This window comes from Mauremys reevesii, linkage group 1 (assembly GCF_016161935.1).
Source record: "Mauremys reevesii isolate NIE-2019 linkage group 1, ASM1616193v1, whole genome shotgun sequence".
Taxonomy (NCBI): domain Eukaryota; kingdom Metazoa; phylum Chordata; order Testudines; family Geoemydidae; genus Mauremys; species Mauremys reevesii.
In genome coordinates this window covers 275,756,442-275,779,808 of record NC_052623.1, presented here as the reverse complement: position 1 = coordinate 275,779,808, position 23,367 = coordinate 275,756,442, and the positions used below count along the sequence as shown (strand labels likewise).

The 23,367-nt window shown below is 43.3% G+C and overlaps 1 protein-coding gene across 6 annotated transcripts in view; it reads right to left on the bottom strand.

Annotated features, from left to right (window-relative positions):
• The window catches only part of ANKS1B (ankyrin repeat and sterile alpha motif domain containing 1B), a 753,186-nt gene that overhangs the window by 645,258 nt on the left and 84,561 nt on the right, over positions 1-23,367 (bottom strand). For all 6 annotated transcript variants that reach the window (XM_039494857.1, XM_039494866.1, XM_039494872.1 and 3 more), the window contains exon 2: positions 6,191-6,271. In XM_039494857.1, the coding sequence (XP_039350791.1) occupies positions 6,191-6,271 (81 nt within the window). The remainder of the gene's footprint in view (positions 1-6,190; positions 6,272-23,367) is intronic.

Genomic DNA, 23,367 nt, shown 5'->3' with positions numbered 1-23,367 from the left:
TGTAATCCTATTTTTAAAAAATCCTGTCTAAACCAGCCTTTGACTACAATGGAAGTAGAGTTAGGTTAACAATGATTGTGTTTGAAAATAATATCCTAACCTCTGAAAGAAAAAATGGTTTAATATATGAAAACACTAACTAAATAGATAATGTAAATAGACCTAAAGAGGCATCATACCCTCCTTATGTTGGAGAATGCTAATATGTTATTATGATTAGCCTGAAATCTATGGCTGCTTCTGCATATCATATCAACATTTATGCTTCTGCTAAGATTTTCACTTTTTAAAGTAGCAAAGTGATGGTTTGTGTTCAATATTCCCAAATTTTCTGAAATAGTCACAGCTACACTAAAAAAACTGGGCAGTTTTTGCAAGCTAAGCTTTGGTCTTCTGACAGCTGGGAATACACAGTTGCACAAGAACAGAACATAAGAACATAAGAACGGCCGTACCGGGTCAGACCAAAGGTCCATCTAGCCCAGTATCTGTCTACCGACAGTGGCCAATGCCAGTGCCCCAGAGGGAGTGAACCTAACAGGCAATGATCAAGTGATCTCTCTCCTGCCATCCATCTCCATCCTCTGACGAACAGAGGCTAGGGACACCATTCTTACCCATCCTAGCTAATAGCCATTTATGGACTTAGCCACCATGAATTTATCCAGTCCCCTTTTAAACATTGTTATAGTCCTAGCCTTCACAACCTCCTCAGGTAAGGAGTTCCACAAGTTGACTGTGCGCTGCATGAAGAAGAACTTCCTTTTATTTGTTTTAAACCTGCTGCCTATTAATTTCATTTGGTGACCCCTAGTTCTTGTATTATGGGAATAAGTAAATAAGTTTTCCTTATCCACTTTCTCAACATCACTCATGATTTTATATACCTCTATCATATCCCCCTTTAGTCTCCTCTTTTCCAAGCTGAAGAGTCCTAGCCTCTTTAATCTTTCCTCGTATGGGACCCTCTCTAACCCCCTAATCATTTTAGTGGCCCTTTTCTGAACCTTTTCTAGTGCTAGAATATCTTTTTTGAGGTGAGGAGACCACATCTGTACACAGTATTCGAGATGTGGGCGTACCATGGATTTATATAAGGGCAATAATACATTCTCAGTCTTATTCTCTATCCCCTTTTTAATGATTCCTAACATCCTGTTTGCTTTTTTGACCGCCTTTGCACACTGCGTGGACATCTTCAGAGAACTATCCACGATGACTCCAAGATCTTTTTCCTGACTCGTTGTAGCTAAATTAGCCCCCATCATGTTGTATGTATAGTTGGGGTTATTTTTTCCAATGTGCATTACTTTACATTTATCCACATTAAATTTCATTTGCCATTTTGTTGCCAAAATCTTAGTTTTTGTGAGATCTTTTTGAAGTTCTTCACAATCTGCTTTGGTCTTAACTATCTTGAGTAGTTTAGTATCATCTGAAAACTTTGCCACCTCACTGTTTACCCCTTTCTCCAGATCATTTATGAATAAATTGAATAGGATTGGTCCTAGGACTGACCCTTGGGGAACACCACTAGTTACCCCTCTCCATTCTGAGAATTTACCATTAATTCCTAACCTTTGTTCCCTGTCCTTTAACCAGTTCTCAATCCATGAAAGGACCTTCCCTTTTATCCCATTAATTTACGTAAGAGCCTTTGGTGAGGGACCTTGTCAAAGGCTTTCTGGAAATCTAAGTACACTATGTCCACCGGATCCCCCTTGTCCACATGTTTGTTGACCCCTTCAAAGAACTCTAATAGATTAGTAAGACGCGATTTCCCTTTACAGAAACCATGTTGACTATTGCTCAACAGTTTATGTTTTTCTATGTGTCTGACAATTTTATTCTTAACTATTGTTTCGACTAATTTGCCCGGTACCGACGTTAGACTTACCGGTCTGTAATTGCCGGGATCACCTCTAGAGCCCTTTTTAAATATTGGCGTTACATTAGCTAACTTCCAGTCATTGGGTACCGAAGCTGATTTAAAGGACAGGTTACAAACCTTAGTTAATAGTTCCGCAACTTCACATTTGAGTTCTTTCAGAACTCTTGGGTGAATGCCATCTGGTCCCGGTGTGTTAATGTTGAGTTTATCAATTAATTCCAAAACCTCCTCTAGTGACACTTCAATCTGTGACAGTTCCTCAGATTTGTCACCTACAAAAGCCAGCTCAGGTTTGGGAATCTCCCTAACATCCTCAGCCATGAAGACTGAAGCAAAGAATCCATTTAGTTTCTCCGCAATGACTTTATTGTCTTTAAGCGCTCCTTTTGTATTTTCATCGTCAAGGAGCCCCACTGGTTGTTTAGCAGGCTTCCTGCTTCTGATGTACTTAAAAAACATTTTGTTATTACCTTTGGACTTTTTGGCTAGCCGTTCTTCAAACTCCTCTTTGGCTTTTCTTATTACACTCTTGCACTTAAGTTGGCAGTGTTTGTGCTCCTTTCTATTTGTCTCACTAGGATTTGACTTCCACTTTTTAAAGGAAGTCTTTTTATCTCTCACTGCTTCTTTTACATGGTTGTTAAGCCACGGTGGCTCTTTTTTAGTTCTTTTACTGTTTTTCTTAATTTGGGGTATACATTGAAGTTGGGCCTCTATTATGGTGTCTTTAAAAAGGGCCCATGCAACTTGCAGGGATTTCACTTTAGTCACTGTACCTTTTAACTTTTGTCTAACTAACCCCCTCATTTTTTGTATAGTTCCCCCTTTTGAAATTAAATGCCACAGTGTTGGGCAGTTGAGGTGTTCTTCCCACCACAGGGATGTTGAATGCTATTGTATTATGGTCACTATTTCCAAGCAGTCCTGCTATAGTTACCTCTTGGACCAGCTCCTGCGCTCCACTCAGGATTAAATCAAGAGTTGCCTCTCCCCTTGTGGGTTCCCGTACCAGCTGCTCCATGAAGCAGTCATTTAAAGTATCGAGAAATTTTATCTCTGCATTTCGTCCTGAAGTGAAATGTTCCCAGTCAATATGGGGATAATTGAAATCCCCCACTATTATTGGGTTCTTAATTTTGATAGCCTCTCTAATTTCCCTTAGCATTTCATCATCACTATTACTGTCCTGGTCAGGTAGGAATAAATCATAGGAAAAGACCCCTGATGTTTCTGTTTTTTCAAAGTTTAGTGGACTACATTAATTACTTTTGGCTAATTCCAGGGAGATAAATGACAGTAATTGACTATTCTGAACCTAACTCCAGGAGTGAAACTTGGAGGATTCACAATACTGACCTTAGCATTATTTTCTCTTGTGTCTGTTAATTTAGAAATAAAATGAGCACTTATGGACTGTAAGATGTATATGATCTATAGTAATATTAGAGAAATGGCATCATTGGGCCTTTGGCAAAAACCCTTTGTGTCTGTCCCCTCCAGTGCTGCCTGACATTCTTCTCCCGGCCAGATACCACTTGTGGGTACTCACTACAGCTCCCCATACTTCTAACAAGTCTAAAGGCTGTTACTGAATGAGTCCTGTCGGCAGAGCAGAACGTCTGTCTTTAGGAAGTCTTACACTTGTCCCTGTGATGGGTGGAGACCCCTTGAGTTCCCACAGACCACGGTTTGGGTTGCAGCACCAATGCATATGGCAAGCACACGCACCTACAATGGAATGGACATGAACGATCACTCAAAGAAGAACCAGCAGTCTCTGAGTCTTCCCTGAGTTGTCACTCCTTTCTGTGGCAGGTTTCTCTATTTTTAAGGCCAAGCAAGCCCTGAAGGTGTGCCTGGTTAGTGCTGCCTGGACCCAGAAGAGCTCATTGGCTTCCTTCTTTGAAGAGCTTGTTAGCTTCCTCCTCAATAGGGTGAAGGCATGCCAGCTCACATATCCCACTCCTCAAGTTGTAAGGACAGTCTCCAGGCAGGTCACCTCCATCTCCTATTTCACACAGAAAAAAAATTGACTCTAGTGTTGTCCTTTCCCACCTGATGTTGCACTCTGATGTCGTTGGACTGTAACATGAGACACCACCATATTATATGCGGGTTCAGATCTTTCATGGTATGGAGCCAGCATAGAGGAACATGATCAATGATTAAGGAGAAGGGACTGCCCAGCAGGAAATACCTGAGGGAATCCATGGCCCACTTAATTGCTAATGCCTCCTTTTCTCTAAGTATAGGGCCATTCCTCTGTTCCTCCACAAAACTCCCACCCCCAGGGAAGTCCTCCAAGATGGTCAGACTGACCTAAGCCATGGGAAATCCAGGGGGCAAGTTTGTTGGGAGTTGATTACCTCTCCCTTCCTTCCTTCCTTCCTTCCCTCCCTCCCTATAGGGTTTATGACCATGTTGCTTGTGATGTGCCCTCCTTAGGGTCTTCCAACTTCCCAAGGATTACCAGGCTTTGGGGTTAATTCTGCAATGACCAATCTGGACCCCTGTTCACGCGGTGGGCCTGTTCGTTAATAACTTGCCAAAAAATGGCCAATCCAAGCCTATGATTATAGGGTAGGCCAATTTCTCAGCCAGAGCTACGATTATAACCTTGGTATGTGTCCCCGCGGTCAGTTGTAAGCATTGGTTGGGGTAAGCATTCACATTGCCATGTATACGCTATAGGTGAATCAAACTTTTAGGACTGCCACCATCTCCTACTAAGGAGGCTTGGACCACTGACCACTGTCTGGCTACAGGTGGAATCCAAGAGTCCTTGAACTCCCTTCCTCTGGACCATCACTGGCACCATCAACTTGGGGAGAACCCTTTTCAATAGGTGGGTTTCTGCAGTCCAGTCCTGGATGTATTCACATTCCATAAGATGGCATCTCTCTTGATATACCCTGTCTGCCCACAGGATTATTAAGTTAACGGGGCTGGCACTGACAGAATCTTTCCTAGCTTGGGGTGAACTCGGCCATGGAATAGTGGCCAGTCCCCCCTTCTGCAGATCCTATTTCAGTTGCTTGAGATAACTGGTTGTTTCACTGATGGTCTCATGTCCAAGCCCAAACAACTTGTCCCTTGGATTTCCCATGGCCTAGTGGTCAGTCTGACCATCTTGGAGGACTTCCCTGGGGGTGGACCCCTTGGAGTGCATGTTACTGATTTGACGTTGCCCTCCGAGGTCTCTCTCAGGTCCTACCTGTGTGATGTCAAGGCCCTGGGAAATTCTGCCACTAGCAACCCTTTGGCCTCTAGAAAGCTCTCCATTAACTGCACTGGATCTGAGAAGGTCCTTGGCTGGTGCTGTAGTACCCACTGCAGGTAACTTCGGCAATACTTAAAACCTTGGGATCCAGGCATAACCCAAGGAAGGAAAATAATTTCCTTCAAAAAAAGAAAGAGAAACCCCTCAGGGAGTTGGAGGGGTGACTTCAAACAAGGGCAGGCATGGGGCAGAGATTAAAGTTATCTTGGAAAAAATCCCCTCAAACACTAACAAAAAATAAAACTAAGGAGGTCAATATATAATTACTAAATTATAGGAAAAACTAGCTCTAAAAGCAGACTTGTAAAGAAGTGCACACTGCAAGTTGCTCCATGTGAGGCTGAAGCTATTGAGAAGGAACTGAGGGCAGTTCGCCTGACACTGCCCTATATATACTCGACATGAGGATAACTAGGGTACAGATGCAGACCAAACGAGCACTGCCTAAGTTTCCTCTAAGCTGCGTGGCCAAGCAGCTGCTTATTAAGCGCTGCACAGGTGCTCATGGCTGCGGTGGGGAGAGATGCCTCTCCCCAAACCCCGGAACTGCCCCTCATCCCTGGCCCTACTCCAGAACCCACCCCTGCACACCAACTCTCCTTCCAGCCCTGAGCCCCTCATCCCTGGCCCCACCCCAGAACCCACACGCCCAGCCAGAGCCCTCACCCCCTCACACCCCAACTCTCTGCCCCAGCCTTCAGCCCCCTCCCACACTCTGAAGCCCTTGGCCCCATCCCACCACATTAATTTTGTTATGTGCATCAATATGGAGGTGATGTGTCACACATCACCTCCATATTGGTGCACATAACAAAATTCATTCTGCACATGGGTGGGAAAAATTAGAGGGAACACTGGGCACTGCTACCAAAATTTTATGATCAAAGTCACAAGGGGTACAGGAACACCTGAAATGAAACCCAAGGGGACAATACTCAAAGAAGAAGTCAGTGTTATGCTACAAGCTTTACGTTTACCCAGAGAAATATGGTCATAAATATTGGGCACATGGCACTTACTTGTGTCCATTTAAAGCTGCGTGGTGTAAAGCAGTGTAACCCGAACTGTCTGTGCAGTTTATATTTGGGCCTCGCCAGATGCTGCAAATAAAACACAATTGTAAAGTTATTGTTCGTAATGGCAAACAAAAATGTTTGAAGATAGGTGAAATTATAATATGAATGTAAAGATTCCTGCAATGTAAGTGGCTAATTTATCAGGCACAAATGATCTAGAAATGCCTTGTATGTGGAAAGTGACATATTGATGACATATTTATTTATAAAAATCATTTTGCATATGTTCATCTTATAGCAATCTTGAACTTCATGCAGGGCAATTCTTAAAGATTAATGACTATTCTGTAATTCCAGTCAGATCTCTTCTTCCAGTAATAAGGTTCTGTTACTTGCAATTCTCTACTGAATATATTGAGATACACTGTGATTTCATATACACCAGTTTTTCACCAGTATAATTTTGTTGACTTCAGTTCAGTTACTCCTAATTTATACTAGTGTGAGATTAGTTGTTGTCAATAACCTCCTTTAAAGAGATACTGTCAATTTAAAAATTACACTCTGCCTGTTATATGTACTTCTTGTTTTGACAAATAACTCCTAAGATTATATAACCAAAAAATCAGTAAAAAAATGTTTTCTGTATTTATTCAGCATGCTAACTTTGTGCATTTGACAGTAATTTGTGTATAGTCAGCTTCATTATTTGTCCTTTACAGTCAGTTTCCCTGTTGATTACCTGTTATTCACAAAACAATATGGGGGGGGGACATTTTTTAAAGTAAGAAAATATGATTGTAAAACTACAAAAATCAATGCAGTACCTGAAAGTACTTTCAATTCATTTTTAATTGATTAAATTTCAAACTATGTCCCTTTAAATTGTGAAAGCATTTAGTACTATATTACTTTATACAATACAGACTTTTCAAAAATTAATGTTTTAACTTTCAGTGCATGGAATTATGAGACTTAAGCAGCTGTCCTGGTTCATATCGAGTATGAACATAATTTTCAGCCTTCATAGACAAACAATATTCTTGTTTTATTTCCTTAGGGAATTATGTGCTGTGTTTTCAAAGAAAATGGTCTGAAGCAATTCTGTTAAAAAATCAAATTCTGCGTTTGCTATGATCAAAGTCACCAGATAAGGCTGTAAAAATGGCTAGATGTGTCTAAGATTTTTTTTAAATTCTCTTATATTAAGGTCTGTATTTGTTGACTAGAGATTACCTATTTCCATATTTCAGTCTTTTTTCAGTATTTGTGCCTGAATGATTAGTTAGTTCCAAATTATAAATAATTGTATTTTTCCAAGAAGAATATTATAGCCATTCTGTATAAATGGCACCTTACATTATGGACAGTTTTGATTCTATGAAGTGCTAAATACTTCACCTCCCACTGAAATCAATAGGAATTGAGGACACACAGCCCCTTGCAGGTTCAGGCTTTAAATGTCTTCTTGGAAGTTATTATGAAGCAAAATCTATTTCTTGGTGTCCTTCAAGAATTATAAAGCTGTATTTCAATTGTCCTATGTTCTAACATTATACATACAAAGCACTATGTCTATTCTTTTTTACCCAGAGATTCTCACTGTGTATCCAACAATAGGAACTCCAGCCACTTTGAAAATGTTACTCAATGTGTCATGAGAGCAACTTGCAGCTATAAGAGTCACCTTTATCTCTGGACCCTTCAATTAAAATAGTTAATTTCAGCTTCCTGAAGAAGGAAGAATTGAAAGGAATTTTGGCATATTAAAAAATTGACAAAAGAAACATTATTAGATGCTAATTCCTTTCTTCTAAAGATGACATATCCACTAACTTGTCACTGATGTCTGTACTTAGGCTTAGCCTCCAGACAAATCAAAGAACAAAAATTGTTGCCATTCAATAGAAAAAAGAGGGAGTATTTCTAATTCGATGCTATGTAGAAAAGACCAGACCAAAAATTGTTTTCATTTCAACCTATTTGATTCCTTATTTTTATAGTGTCAATTCAATAAATAGTTGTTCGAGGGATACTAACTTTTCTGCTTTTTTGCTTTATTACTTTCCCTAAAAGTTATCTTTCATTGCTTATTACTTTGCTTTAGAGACAACTGATGAATGATGGAATAATTTAAAAACAAATTCTTGCCATTTAATTTCTCTTCTCTGAAATCAACACATCCATTAGGCTAAATATATCCTTAAAAGGGTGGGGAATGATTAGTAACTGTATTTTTACAGCTATGAATATGGTATTTAATATTTTACTGGTTTTAGGTTTTTTTTATACAACACTGAAAGAACATATTCAAAATACAGCTAAATCTAGAATTATTATTAAGGCCTTTATTCTGAAAACAGTTAAACATGTCCTTATATTTAAGTACATATGTATTTTAAGTACTTGAAATCCATAACTATTGTACAAACTATGTACGCTAAATACAAAACTATTGAAGTCAATAGGACTATTCACATGCTTAAAGTAAAGCACATGCTTGTTTCTAGAATCAGGGCCTATATTGTTAAGGCCAGATTGTGTACCAAGGGCCATAGCTAAAGTTTTCAAAAGTACAGTTGACCAGAGGACAATAATTCCATTTTGCAATGATTTCGAGGTTGCATATTTTTTGTTCTGGAATAGAATTGAAACAAAACCTTTCAAACGTTTTTGTGAAATGAAATTGTATCAAAAAGTCTGGTTTTGGATTGAAAAGGTCAGGTTTTCAAGTCAGGTCTCAGAACATCTCTTGCTCTCTCTCTCTCTCTCTCTCTCTCTCTCTCCAAGTGCCTTCAGAGCTGGGAGACCAGAGAACAGCAGCTGATGGCTGGGCACCCAACTCTGAAGGCAGCACTGCCACCAGCAGCAGCAGAGAAGTAAGGTTGGCATGGTATGGTATTGCTACCCTTACTTCTGTGCTGCTGCTGCTGGTGGCACTGCCTTCAGAGTTGGGTGCCCAGACAGCCACCACCACTCCCCACTCTGCCTTCAGAGCTGCGTGGCTGTATATGTACTTGTGTGGCAGGAGTGGGGTGGGGATGTAAATGACTACAGGCACAATGAAGGGGGACACGATGAAATAAGTTTGAGAACCACTATATTAAGTTATGTGGAGAGACCCTTTCTTTAAATACATTTTCAGCAGTAAATTATTCAGACACTGTAGATGTCAGAGATGCCAACCTTGCTCTGAAGCTTTTAGGGTTGTTTAAGAAAAAAAATAGGGAGGAATTAGGGAGGTGGCTTGGACCTCAGTCTCTCCCCCCACCTCCTCCCCTTCTTTCCCCCTGCAGAAACCAGGACCTCTCTGCCCCAGTCCCCTCCTCTCTCACTTCCCTTGTCCCTGGAGAAACCAGGATTTCTCCCTGCTCCTCTCCCCTCCCATCCCTGTATGTTGCCAGGGGGGTGGGAGGTCTGGGCTCCCTCTCCCATTGTGCCCCTGACCCCCACCCCCAAAAAGGGAGAAGGAGAGGATAGGCCCGGGGAAAGCCTCTCTCCTATGCCACCAAGGGACCTTAATTACTTTGGCCAGTCCTGGGCCTTGGCCACTTTCCTGGGATGATTCTAATCCTCTTCTCCTTCATCTCTCATGTTCCCACTTTTCTCCTCTGCCACTGCCTCCTCCTGCCCTCTGGCTTCTCCTCTCCTGCAGACTGCACAGTGAGGGTCTGACAGGAAGCAAGCCATGGCAATTGTCAGTGTGGCTTGGGCTGCTGGTTTCACTAGCCACAGGATGCATGTTAAACTCCTCTAAATCTACAGCAGTTTGCTGCTAACACAATCCGTGTACACCTTGAACTAAGAGAGGAACATCCCCTGACAAAGGGGAGGTTAAGACTGAGAGACTAGAATTGCTGGGCAGTAGCACTGGTGTTTGGAAACCTTCTCTTGCTCAGACAGGCATGCTACAGTGGCTTTAAAACTATGTCATATCTGGGCCACTTTTCTCCCTTAATACTGACCTACTGCTTCAGGATTAAAGCCATTTGTATTGTCCACTGGCATGATGGTGGCATGAGATATTAGACCTCTCTTCTGCATTGCTTTTGGGACAACTCTCAGCACAACCAATAAGTTGGAAACCTAGGCTAAACTGCCATGACACACACAGGGAGGAACCTTGAAGGAGAAAATTTTACCTTTACATTTTCCTGCAGATTCCAGCTATTTGGATGTCTGCTGGTACAGGCATGCTGGTAGTATGGGCTAGATTGATTTGCTTTGCTGCTGAGAAAAGCCAGTGAAAGGAGTGGTTAAATGGCAGGCTGGGTTAGGCTGCATTGACACACTCACAGACCCAAACTTTATGGAACTTGTCGGAATACAGAAGATCCACTAGCCAGGTAAGCTAGTGTGATGGCTAGACTACTTTTGCTACACTCCTGTACAAAGCCTATGGAAGATGTGATAACATGGTGGGTTGAGTTGAGCCACACTGTTGGAGGGAGCCAGAAAGAATGTAGTCTACTGGCGCAGGCCAGCTGTCGCTATTGGTCAGACCACTCTGCTATGTTGCTGAAGGAAGCCCAAGGGAAGTGTGGTGACATGACAGGCTGGCTTAGGCTGTACTGTACTGACACACATAGATACTGAGGGAGCCAGAATTAGTGCTGATTCAGCACAGAGGATCTTCAGGTTGCCCTAAAAGGAAGGTCAAAAGGCTCCAATTACTGAAAATCTAATTCATTTGACGTTTCCAGCAGTCTGTGAGTGGAAATTCTCACACTCTAAAGCTCTCTGGTGTGTCCAGTAGTTAGTTTAAAGCTGTTCTCAGAGTTAGAGTAAACGGTACAGGAGAGCAGTGCTGCAGCAGTCACCAGAGGAAGTCCTATTTCAAAGAAGGAAGGGGAGGAGCATAAATTGCCTTCCTTGTGAAATTAGCAAGTCTAACCCATGAATAGTGACAAAACCAGTGGATACCTATATATGAGAAGCATTTAATAGCTTATGTCTTATGGAAGACAACCCTTTGTCTCTAAAGGGAATGTGAAACAAATCAAGTTACCATTCAGTCTCCAGGAAAGAATATTCCTTGACAGACGAATGAGTCTTTAAGTATGTTTGTATTTAATACTACTCAAACTTGCTATTCCAAATTTCTTCTGTGAATTTAGCAAACAGAAACTTTTCACAGGGTTTTATAAACATTAGTAAAGTCTGGAAAATCTTGCTGTTAAGTAATTTAAGAGTGAGTTTTATGAAATGTATTGAGCCTGTCCTAGTACTTTTAAAATATAATGAAATTGTAGTTTTATTTTATGAAGCAAATTTCCTTTTTGGAGACTTTACTTTTTTCAAGGAAGTAAAGCTTTAATTGATGCTGAATAAAAACTGTGTAATTGAATCCAACAATGAATTTCTCCTATTAACTATTTCCTGAAGAGAAACAAAAAGGAACTTAATTGTGTTTCTTGTGCTGCTTCAACTGCATTGGCAGAAATATGATGACTTTTTATGTCATTTACTCTTAGTGTAAACAGAATTGACCTTTTCAAGCAGATGTAAAATATTAACCAAAACCACTTTTTTTAAGGCTGAATAAATTAGATTAAAATGAATAACACCAACAAAACCCAACAATCTAGCATTTCTAGAATGTTAAAATCACAAAAAAAGGATTTGAGATAGGAAATTCCAAAAGTTAAAGCTGATTTAACCATTTTAACTGAGCCATATCACAAATCCTGTATATATTAATACACCAGAAAATCTTCATTGTGACGTAAGTGTCGCTACACATGCAACATACCTAACACAAAAGCAAGGAAATTAGAACTTAAGCCACATAACACTATACTCCTCCACACACAGGCCTGCACCTTGCCATACTCCTGAGGGCATTCTGTGCCAAAAAATTATAAATTCAATTCAGCATCAAAAAATAAAAAATTCTACACACAGTATTTTAAAATTCTGCAAAATTCTGTAAATTTTTTTATTCAAATAAATGTGGAGGCTCTATCATGGCATTGGAGAACACAGACCACTTGCTGTACAAAGGTGGGAGATCACTGTGCAGCTCACCCAGGACACGGACTCAGCGGTGAGGCTGCACACAACTCTGACACACCACAAGGACTGGTCCTGCCCCAGAAACACCCCACAGGGGGCCTTGCCCCTCTGTGCCAGGTGCACCAGGCGTGGGGATGTGGGCTCAGCAAGGAGGGATCCAAGTGTGGAGGGGCTTTGTGTGGGGGAATCCAGGTGTGGGTTGAGAGGGTTCTGTATGGGGGATTCTGGGTGTGGGCAGCTCAGTGGGGGATCTGGATGCACAAGGGCTTGTTGTAGAGTTCTGGGTGCAATGGTAATGGGACTCTGCAGGGGGGTCCAGGTGAAGGTGGTTGGGGCTCAGCAGGTGGGGTATGGGTGTGGAGGGATAAAGCTTGGGAGGTGGGTGTCAGTGTGGGGAGCTCAGTGAGGGGCTCTAGATGCTGCAGAATAGGGCTCAGTGGGGTGGGGATCCAGGTGCAGCCAGTTGGGGCTCATTAGGGTAGGGATCCGGGTGCAGGTGGCTCATTGGGGTGGTCCAGGTACAATGAGAGTGAGGCTTGTCAGGAGGAGTTCTGGGTGTGGGGGGGAGTGAGGCACAGCGGGAGGGTCTGGGTATGAGGGGATCTGGATGCATGGGGGTTGGGTGTATGGGGGAGCAGCTCCCTGTACAGTGATCCCTCCCGCTGCAGCTTAGGAGCTATAGATGCAGGAAGTGCAGGGAGGGGCAGTTTGCAGAGCTTCCTACAGCCAGGGGAGAAATCTGGGGGTGGTTCTGACACAGCCCCGGATACTGTGCAGCCAAGGGAAGAGAAAGTCCTGTCCTCCCCAGCCCAGATGGGAATAGCAGATGAGCCCAGCGCAAGACAGGAGGCACCAGTCGGGTCTTCCTCAGTCCCGCCTCCTGCTCCACAGTGATTTACATCTCTGCCGGCTGTCCTGCGCACCCAAAACATACTGCTGGGAAGGGCCGTATGACCACTCTTGTGTCTTCCCTTTGCTTCCCCATCAGAAAGTCATTTTTCTGCAGGGAAGCAAAGAAATCTGTGGGGGACATAAATTCTGTGCATGTGCAGTGGTGCAGAATTCTACCAGGCGTAATTACCATTACCACAACCTACCATACAGTACAGACCATACATCACAGCTTGAATCTGTCCCCCTCAACAGAAACCCCTTAACTATACTAACTTCTCCCAACTCTAGTAGTTATGGGTGCTTTGGTAGTAGTTTGGTGTGCTGGGAGTGAGTAGTTTGGTGAACACAATGATGAAAGGCTGGCATTCCTAGGGGGATAGTTATGGTTGTGGTGTATAGTACTGCAATTTTTAGCTACTATCTGTAGAAAGGGCAAAATTTTCCCCTTAAACTATGAGGTGCATTTGGAGGACTGGATGGCTGAGCAGAGAGTTCCTGTGAAGAACAAAATGACTAAATGCGGTTGAGAGGGAATTATTCTGTTTATATTCTTACATTGTATTGTCATTTCAACAAGGCCAAATGTAAAGTCAGACATCTAGAAACAAAGAATGCAGGACATACTTTCAGGATGGGAGACTATTTTGGGAAGCAGTATCTCTGAAAAGGACTTGTGGGTCATGGTGGATAATCAAGAGCTGAACATGAGCTCTCAGTGTGATGTAATAGCCAAAAAGTCTAATGGGATCCTTGGATGTATAAACAGGGTTATATTGAGTAAGAGTACAGAGGTTATATTACCTCTATATTTGGCACCAGTACAACTGCTATTGGAAAACAGTGTCCATTTCTGGTGTCCACACTTCAAGAAGGATGTTGAAAAACTGATGAAGGTTCAGAGAAGTGTCTTGAGAATGATTAAAGGACTGGAAAACATGCCTTAATGACAAAGACCAAGGAGCTCAATCTATGTATCTTATCAAAGAGAAAGTTAAGCAATGACTTGATCACAATCTATACATTCCTACATAAGAACAGAAATTGGGTAATAGAGGGGTCTTCAATCGGGAAAGTTGAAGTTAGACAAATTTAGACTACAATAAAATAAAGTACAGAATTTTAACAGTGAGGGTAATTAAATATTGGAACAACTTACCAAATGTTCTGGTAGATTCTTAATTATTAGAAAATTTTAATGTCTGATTGGATGTTTTTTCTAAAAGATACGCTCTAATCCAAATGGGAATTAATTCAGAGAAGCCTGTGTTTTCCAGCATGCAGATTAGATTACCATAACGGTCTCTTCTGGTTTTATAATCTATGAACCTACACCAAAAAAACAAACAAACAAAAAAACAGTGTACACTTCCCCGTAGTGTGCAGGGGATCATGACAACAATGAGATATGTCCCCTCTCATGTTAGCTGGACCCCCCAGCTAGCATTCAAGAGAGTTCTAGGTCCACATAAGGCCCTATGGTTGCACAGCTACATTTGCAGGGAAAGAGATAGTATTAAAATGTGGACAGTAAATGAATTCTCAGAGATGAGTGATAAAATAATGAAAGTGCCCATATCCTTCAATATCATAACAGTTTGCAAGTTGGCATTCTCAACTCTGGCACTAATCTAATCTTCACAATGTCCAAATATTTCAGAGACTGTCATTTGATAAGAGTAGAATGGAACTGGATTTCAAGCTGTGTCTTTCACCATGTTTCATTCTCAGTTGACTGCTAAAGCTTTCACAGTTTCACTGAAAGATGTTGTGACAGCTTGAAAATCATGATCACAACCAGTCCTATGGGTTTCACATGGGTATGTTGATGTTTGCAGCATTTTACTGACACATGACTTACACCAGGGGTAGACAACCTATGGCACGGGTGCTGAAGGCGGCATGCAAGCTGATTTTCAGTGGCACTCACACTGCCCGGGTCCTGGCCACCAGTTCAGGGGGCCCTGCATTTTAATTTAATTTTAAATGAAGCTTCTTAAACATTTTAAAAGCCTTATTTACTTTACATACAACAATAGTTTAGTTCTATACTATAGACTTATAGAGAGAGACCTTCTAAAAACGTTAAAATGTATGACTGGCACACAAAACCTTAAATTAGAGTGAATAAATGAAGATTCAGCACACCACTTCTGAAAGGTTGCCGACCCCTGATTTACACTCTTACTAACTCACTATTCTCACCAAGTTGCTCACTTCCTTTATGAGAATCAAATCCAATGTACTTCCAACTATGAATACACTGTATAGGTCATACTGGAGATAAACGTATGAAAGAAATTGGTTAGCCCACAGTGAATAGCAGTTTTTTCACTGCTTTTATTTGTTCTTTAGATATAGTCACTTCATTCACCCTTGTGGAAAGGACCCAAACAAGGACCTATGCACCACTTTATTAATTATTATTTACTGTAAAGCCTATGAACCCTGACTGAGTTAGGCACTGTACAAACAGAATTATAGATAGTCCATGCCCCCAAATATTTACAATCTAAATAGACTACACTAAAGGTAAGAGAAAAGGATATAAAGAGATAAGCAGAATTACAGAGAAAAGGTTTGCAAAAATCACGTTAGTTCCATGTTGTTGGGGGTTTTTTAGGGGAGGCAGGAAGTTGATAGCAGGTTGTTTTATTTTATAATTCTTTTGGCTGGGGTTTTGTCAGGAGGGAATTAGGTAAACAGAAAGACAAAGGAAGGGAGAGGAAACCTAGAATACAGAGGTTGTAAGTGGACTAACGCAGAAGAGAAGAGGGAGGGAAGGAAGGAAAGAGGGGAGCATGGAGGACGAGTGGAATAAGGCTGGGGTGAAAAGACTGTGAGGTAGCTGGAGCAAACAGGCAATCAGCACAGGAATAAGAATGTCCAGAGTAAATGCTGTAGAAAGCAGTCCAGTGACAACATCGGTAGCCAGTGGTCCCTGCTGAGATTGCTCACTAGATTGCTCTTACCAGCTTAAGTTTCTCTGGTCCCTGGGTCTAGCTCCTCCATGGAATTACTTTCTTCTCTGACCCACATGGCTGGGAAGAGGAAGGTGGCACTTCAAGTGTCAATGCCCCTGCACATTACTGGGTCTGAGCTGATTATGTGGCAGGGATGGCTCTGGTTGTGCCTCATGTGTCCCTAACCCCTAATACTGTAGTATCTGCTGAGGCTGCTCCTTGAGTCCCAATTAAGACCTTAAATGGAGGGATAAGGTGGTGCAGAGAGGCATGGAACTAGTGAATTTCAACCCTAGACCTCATCCTGCTGCTACTGTCAAAAACCCCATCAGCTTCAATGGGAGAAGGTTAAGGCCCTTCATTTGTCCATTTTCTCACAGGGCAAAAGACATATAGATTTCTTTTATTGCTAGAATTATGACCCATATTTTCAAATGTGTATGTTCACTTTTGCATACACCTGATATGCAGACCCAAGTTAGGGTCACATGAGTGCATAGTTATGTGCCTGCAAAAATTTCTGATTTGACATGCTCATTTGATATTTGCAGTCACACAAGCTGGGCACACACAAAAATGTGCACACGCTTTTGAAGAGCACTTTTGAAAATATGGACCTTTCTGCATATTATACACACCATCAAATTATTAAAATGCAAAACCATAATTTTGTCTCACTGTGAAGAAATGTCCACTAGCTCCCATCCCTCTTTTATTTGATACATAGATACCACATGGTCCACAATTAGGGTGACCATATTTCCCTATGCTGAATGCGGGAAACCTGGTAAAATTACTCATATTCAAATGAGTTCAATGGCAATCAATCAGAACTATGCAGTACAAATGTTCAAATTAACATCAAGTTGACTGAACCCCCATGAAAAAGAAATACTGCATAGTTGGCTTATTTTTATTTACCTTCTTATCTTTAACAAGCATTCTTAAAACTACAATAGCCACCTGGGGAAGTGAGGAAACAGACTGACAGAGCAAGATGGGTACCCAGAAGTCACCTACCACAGGACAGGCCCAACAAGGAACATAACAGAACACCACTGGCCATCATGTATGGCCCCCAGCTAAAACCTCTCCAGCACATCATCAACGATCTACAGTCTATCCTGGAAAACGATCCCGCACTCTCACAGACCTTGGGAGGCAGGCCAGTCCTTACTTACAGACAGCCCCCCAACATGAAGCAAACACTCACCAGCAACTACACACCACACCACAGAAACATTAACCCAGGAACCAATCTCTGTAACAAACCCCATTGCCTACTCTGTCCCCATATCTACTCTAGCAACACCATCAGAGGACCCAACCATATGAGCCACAGCATCAGGGGATCATTCACCTGCACATCTACTAATGTGATATATGCCATCATGTGCCAGCAATGCCCCTCTGCCATGTACATTGGCCAAACTGGACAGTCTCTACGTAAAAGAATAAATGGACACAAATCAGACATCAGGAACGGTAACATACAAAACAGTAGAACACTTCAATCTCCCTGGACATTCTATAACAGATTTAAAAGTAGCCATACTTCAACAAAAAAACTTCAAAGAGAAACTGCAGAGCTACAGTTCATTTGCAAATTTAACACCATCAATTTGGGCTTGAATAGGTACTGGGAGTGGCTGGCTTACTACAAAAGCAATTTTCCCTTTCTTTGTATTGACACCTCATCCACCTTGATTGAATTGGCCCTGTCAACACTGGTTCTCCACTTGTAAGGTAACTCCCTTCTCTTCATGTGTCAGTATATTTATGCCTGCATCTGTAATTTTCACTCCATGCATATGAAGAAGTGGGTTTTTTACCCACGAAAGCTTATGCCCAAATAAATCTGTTAGTCTTTAAAGCTTTAGGGTTCTCTCGGGGAGGGATGACACACCCCCCTCTTCCCCACACACACATGGCTCCCCACACACACACTCCCAAACACCTCTCTCATACAGGGGTTTGACCAACCAACCAACCCGACACTCCCTGCCCAGTGCTCTCCGCCCTCCATGCCTGCCTGGGCCCCCAGGACAGACCCACCTCTCCTGGCACCTGGTGCCACATCTTCCTGAGCCAATACGTGGGGGGCATGCAGAGTCACATTACTCCAAATTTCTGCCAGGATTCACACCAGAATGTGGCCAGCAACAGCCTTTTGGCACTGTACGGAGGGAAGGGACAGGAACTGATTCCAGTCACAGAGGAGAAGGAGTGGAGCAAGGGATGACCTGGCCTGTGTCTTTGCAGAGCTCACCTCTTCTTTCCGACCCATGGCTGGAAGCAGCTTGTTCCTTCTTGCCCACACAGTGTCAAAAGGCAGCTAACACCTCCAGGCTACTGCTGGCCACCAACATAAGTCAGCTGCCTCATGTCACCCCTGGCCACAGTGTGGGCAGGAAGGGGTTAATCTCTAAGAATGCATTGTTCACCAGGGCCCAGGGAACCTGACTGCAAGGGCTTCAGCGAACTATCCAGAGAGGTGGCTCAGTAGGGAAGGGTGCCTACAGGACAGAGCAGCCCCATGTTCCCTGGGGGCAGGACCCAGGGTGGAGGGCGAAGAGGGTGGTAAGCTCTTGCGCCGGGGGCTGCTGTGGAGCCTGCAGGTTTGGGGCATGAACAGGCTGGAAATTGCTACCCCTCCCTCCCGCCACTCCACAGCTTAGCTTCCCAGTGCCAGCGCTGTGCAGGGCTTTGGCACATGCAGGTCTCAGCACCTCATGGCCAGCACCCCGAGCTGGAGTTGTCTTGGTCTTTCCCAGGGTGCCTGCCCAGTGGAAGTGGGGAAAGGAAGGAGCCTGCTGGCCAGGCTGCTGGTAAGTTGAGTGCTCTGACCAGGGGTTGGTTTTCCACCGAGCGCTGGGAGCAGGACGAGCCCCACCAGTAGGGATGTGGAGGACCAGAGGGGCTGGGGTAGTGAAGGGGCAAAGCAGGGAGAGGACAGTGAGAGCGGGAACCCATAAAGGGCTGATGGGTGGGCAACAGAGGTAACATGTAATGACGCTGCCTGGCACCTGCCCGGACTCACCAGCCACTGCAGCTCACAACGAACAGCCAGTGCCAGCCGGAAATGGGACGGGGAGTGGGGCCCTGCTGGCTGAGAGCCAGCATGCAGAAGGGACTACACTGACAGACCAGCAGGGGGAGCGGCCAGCCCCGCGCGCTGCATCTTCACTCCGCCACCAGCCTTGCACACCCACTGGACTGGGAGTCCAGGCCACTGGACTTCCCGCTGATGGGAGGGTGGCTAGGGAACAGGGATCCAGCCAGCAGCAGGACCCACCGGTACTGATTGGGGGAGACAAGAAAACGTCAGGTCACCTGCAGGAGAGTTTAAATATGGGACTGTCCCTTTAAAAACAGGACCTCTAGTCACCCTATCCACAATTATTTTAATATATCACTTTTTCAATTTCTAGTCCATTATATATGAGTCTTTTCAAGGTTTCTTTTTATGAATTGTTACCAGATAAAGTGCTCACAAAGTTTAAAAGTCTTCTAAACTTTTTAGAGTTCCTCCTTCAGTGGCAGCTTTGAGGAATCCAATATTAAATAAAATGTATTATTCTTCATAAAAAATAGTTAGTTTCTTTCTTTTTCTCATAACTCTATATATAATTCGACTACTTCATTTAATTTTAGGGGTGTTTTTTCAAATTGCTTCCCAAGAAAGTAGGTTTAAAAGCTTTAATGAATGCCATTAGTGAATGAAATTGGACAAGCTACAATTTTCACATACAATATAGTCCAACAAACATGTTTTTATACACAATGCAGAGTATTCAAAAGTTGTGCATGCAAAGAGACCAAAAAAAAAAGAAAAGCATAGTGCGATTCTTTGTGGGCAAGCTCAGTGAGAAGTTTTGAACTGACAAAGGCAGAAAATATCCTTTTTATTTTAAATCTTCACTGAAATATTGTAAAGAGCTACTGCACACACAGATAGAGTGTTAAAAAGACAAATGAATCAAAAATAACCATAACTGAAAACTGAGAAAACAGTCCAAAAGATAAATGTTAGAAGTTTTTCCTTATTTCAATAGATATCATCATCAAGCCAAAATATAGACTGACAAAGGGACTCTTTGAAACTGAGACACCACTTGAGCCTCTTGTTGTGATATTGTTGTCACCTGTTGAAATCTAAAGTAAGGCTTTTATTATTATTTTATGGTTTTACATTTTTTAAAGTTCTTTCTTACTTTCAAGTTATATGATGCCTTTAAGCCGGGGCGGGCAAACTTTTTGGCCTAAGGCCACATCGGGTTTCAGAAATTGTATGGAGGGCCGGTTAGGGGAGGCTGCCACTCCCTATCCAGCCCTCCCTGCTTCTTGCCCCCTCATGGCCACCCCTGACTCCTGCCCCATCCAACCCCCCTGTTCCTTGATGGGGGCCCCCCCCCGGGACCCCGGCCCCAACCACCACCCCCGCTGTCCTCTGACAGCCCCCAGAACCCCCACCCCTGACTGCCCCCCGCCGCCTCATCCAACACCTCCTCTCATCCCTGACTGTCCCCCTGGTCACTTGCCCCATCCAACCATCCCTTCTCCCTGTCCCCTGACTGCCCCCAGAACCCCTGCCCCTGACTGCCCCCCCATCCAACCCCTCCCTCCTTCCTGACTTCCCCCCCCGGACCCCTGCCCCCATTCAACCTGTTTCCCGCCATCTGACCACTCCAACCTCTATCCACACCCCCACCACCTGACCACCACCCTGAACTCCCCTGCCCTGTACCCAACCCCCACCCACCTTACTGTGTTGCCTGGAGCGCCGGTGGCTGGTGGAGCTACAGCCACACACTGTGCAGCACAGAGCCCCAGGAACTCACAGCCCTGCCACCCAGAGCATTGTGCTGAGGCTGTGGGGAAGGGGGAAGAGCAGGGGAGGGGCCGGGGGCTAGCCTCCTGTGCCAGAAGCTCAGGGGCCAGGCAGGAGGGTCCTGCGGGCCGTATGTGACCCGTGGGCTGTAGTTTTCCCACTTCTGCTTTAAGCACTACACTGAGTGTGGTACAGTGCAAAGTGGGCATGGTAGGAAGGTTTCCCATCCCACAAGAATTTTTGAGATTTTGATAAAATTTCGTGTCCTGAATCAGGACAAAAAGTTACAATCTCAAAAAAAATTGGGAATTGACAAACCAAACATTTTTTAGCTTGGGTCAATTGAAACATTTTGTTTTGATAGTTTTGACACATTTCATATTGATTTCAACTTTTTCCCCCCTTTTAGACTCTTTTTAGTCTACATTTCATAGAAATTCTAAATGAAAAACTCAAAATTTTTGTTTTGAAAATGTTAAGCCAGGACATTTCAACAATTTCAAAACTTTTTTCCCAATTTTTCGAGTAGGAAAATTAGTTGAAATCAATCCTGTTTCATAAACTATTTTGGTTTCAATGATGCAGCATTTTGTGTTTAAAAAAAAAAAAAAGTTTGGTCAAAAATTCCCAACCAGCTACCTTGTAAGTGCTGACCCTCCCTAGGGAAAGCTCAGACAACAGTTGTGCACTTGGGGAGGGACAGTCCCTCAGAGTTAATACTTTGTCCCTGTTGATATTATGCTTTCTTCTTTATTTTCCTCTTTTTGGAACATTTTTCAGTGAAATCCTGCAGGCAGTAAGAAAAAGAAATAACTGGAGCAAAGTATTGATTGTAATATCACAGCCTTTCTATTAGCAAATATTGAGTCAGATGCCCCATTCAATCTATACTAGGAAAGGAAAAGCAAAGCTTGCAGATCTGGGCTTTAAAATCCACCTGAGAAATAATGTTGTTTGCAGTGCTAATTTTACTCAGAAGCAGGATGTAGGAAAGCCAATAACCAAAGGTTGTGCTACCAGTGGTGAAAGAGACCACTTGAAAGTGGCCATCTCTCTGTGCTACAATCATGGGATTTCCCTAGAAGCCTAGGGACTAGAATAATTTCTAGAACATACTCCACACTAGTACTAGGTTAGAATTTCCCTCCTTCACTGGGTAGAATGGGAGGGAAATTCAATGAGGTGAATCTCACAGATTCTGCAGCAATTTCTTGCTGTTCCCCTGCCTGGATTTTTCTAGAGGAGGTCATTATTGGTCCAATTAATACTAATTTTGTGTGTGGCACATGTGTAGTCTGTTTTGATTTCTGTTTTCTAGCTATATCAGTAACAATAATACCAAAAAAAATGTGTCTGCTAATAAATTACTGGATTAAGGATATCATTCAAATCCAGGTCACAAAATACTCTCCTGATCTACTACTTTCCTCCAATCTGGATTTCTTTACAATCCTTGGTCATATGTAGTTTAACGGTGGGACATCAGAGGACACCACTGAGCCGTGATGTTATTTATGAGGGATGTCTGATTGATTGCTAGACAAAATCTGTTTAATATAATCCTAAAAATTCTAAATATCAAAGTATTTTAAAAAGTGAAAGATCATGTTCTAAGTGACCCTAATGCAGGGATTATGTTTGAGGTGGAGTGTGTGCAGGAAGCCACCAAACCCCTTCTTGTGCAACCTATGTAAAAGCCTGTCACAACTGAGAAGAACTCTGAGCTCTTGGATCCAGGGACTGTTCTCTTGATGCACCTTGAATGGGTGAATGTCCTGGATGAATTTAATCATACGTGTATACTGCCCATGATGAAGCCATAAAAAGTCAGCAAGAATATGTTTTGTAGATTGTTTTTTCTGTTTATAGAGATATGGTTACATAGCTTAAATCCTGCAGAGCTTACCTGGACAAAACTCCCATAGAAGACAATTGGAGTTTGCCTGAGTAAAGACAGAGTAAGGATTGCAGGATTTGGATGGAAGGGGCAAAACACTGTTCTGTTAGAACACTGATTTCGACGTAACTCCTCAGTTAATTTATATTGGTGTCAGGGCCAGCTCTAGCTTTTTTGCCGCCCCAAGCAGCAAAGCCAAAAAAAAAGATCAAGCCGCGATCAGCGGCACTTAGGCGGCAGCTCTACTGCGCCACTTCATTCTTTGGCGGCAATTCGGTGGCAGGTCCTTCCCTCTGAGAGGGAGTGAGGGACCCGCCGCCAAAGACCCAGACGTACCGCCCCTCTCCATTGGCCACCCCAAGCACCTGCTACCTGTCCACGGACCGCCCCTGGATCCCCTGCCCCTGACTGCCCCCGCCACCCCATCAAACCCTTCCTCTCACTCCTGACTGCCCCCCCGGGACCTCTGCCCCATCCAACCACCCCTTCTCCCTGACCACCCCCTGGAACCCCAGCCCCTGACTGCCCCCTGCCGCCCCAAACAACCCACCGCTCATTCCAGACTGCCCCCCAGGGACCCCTG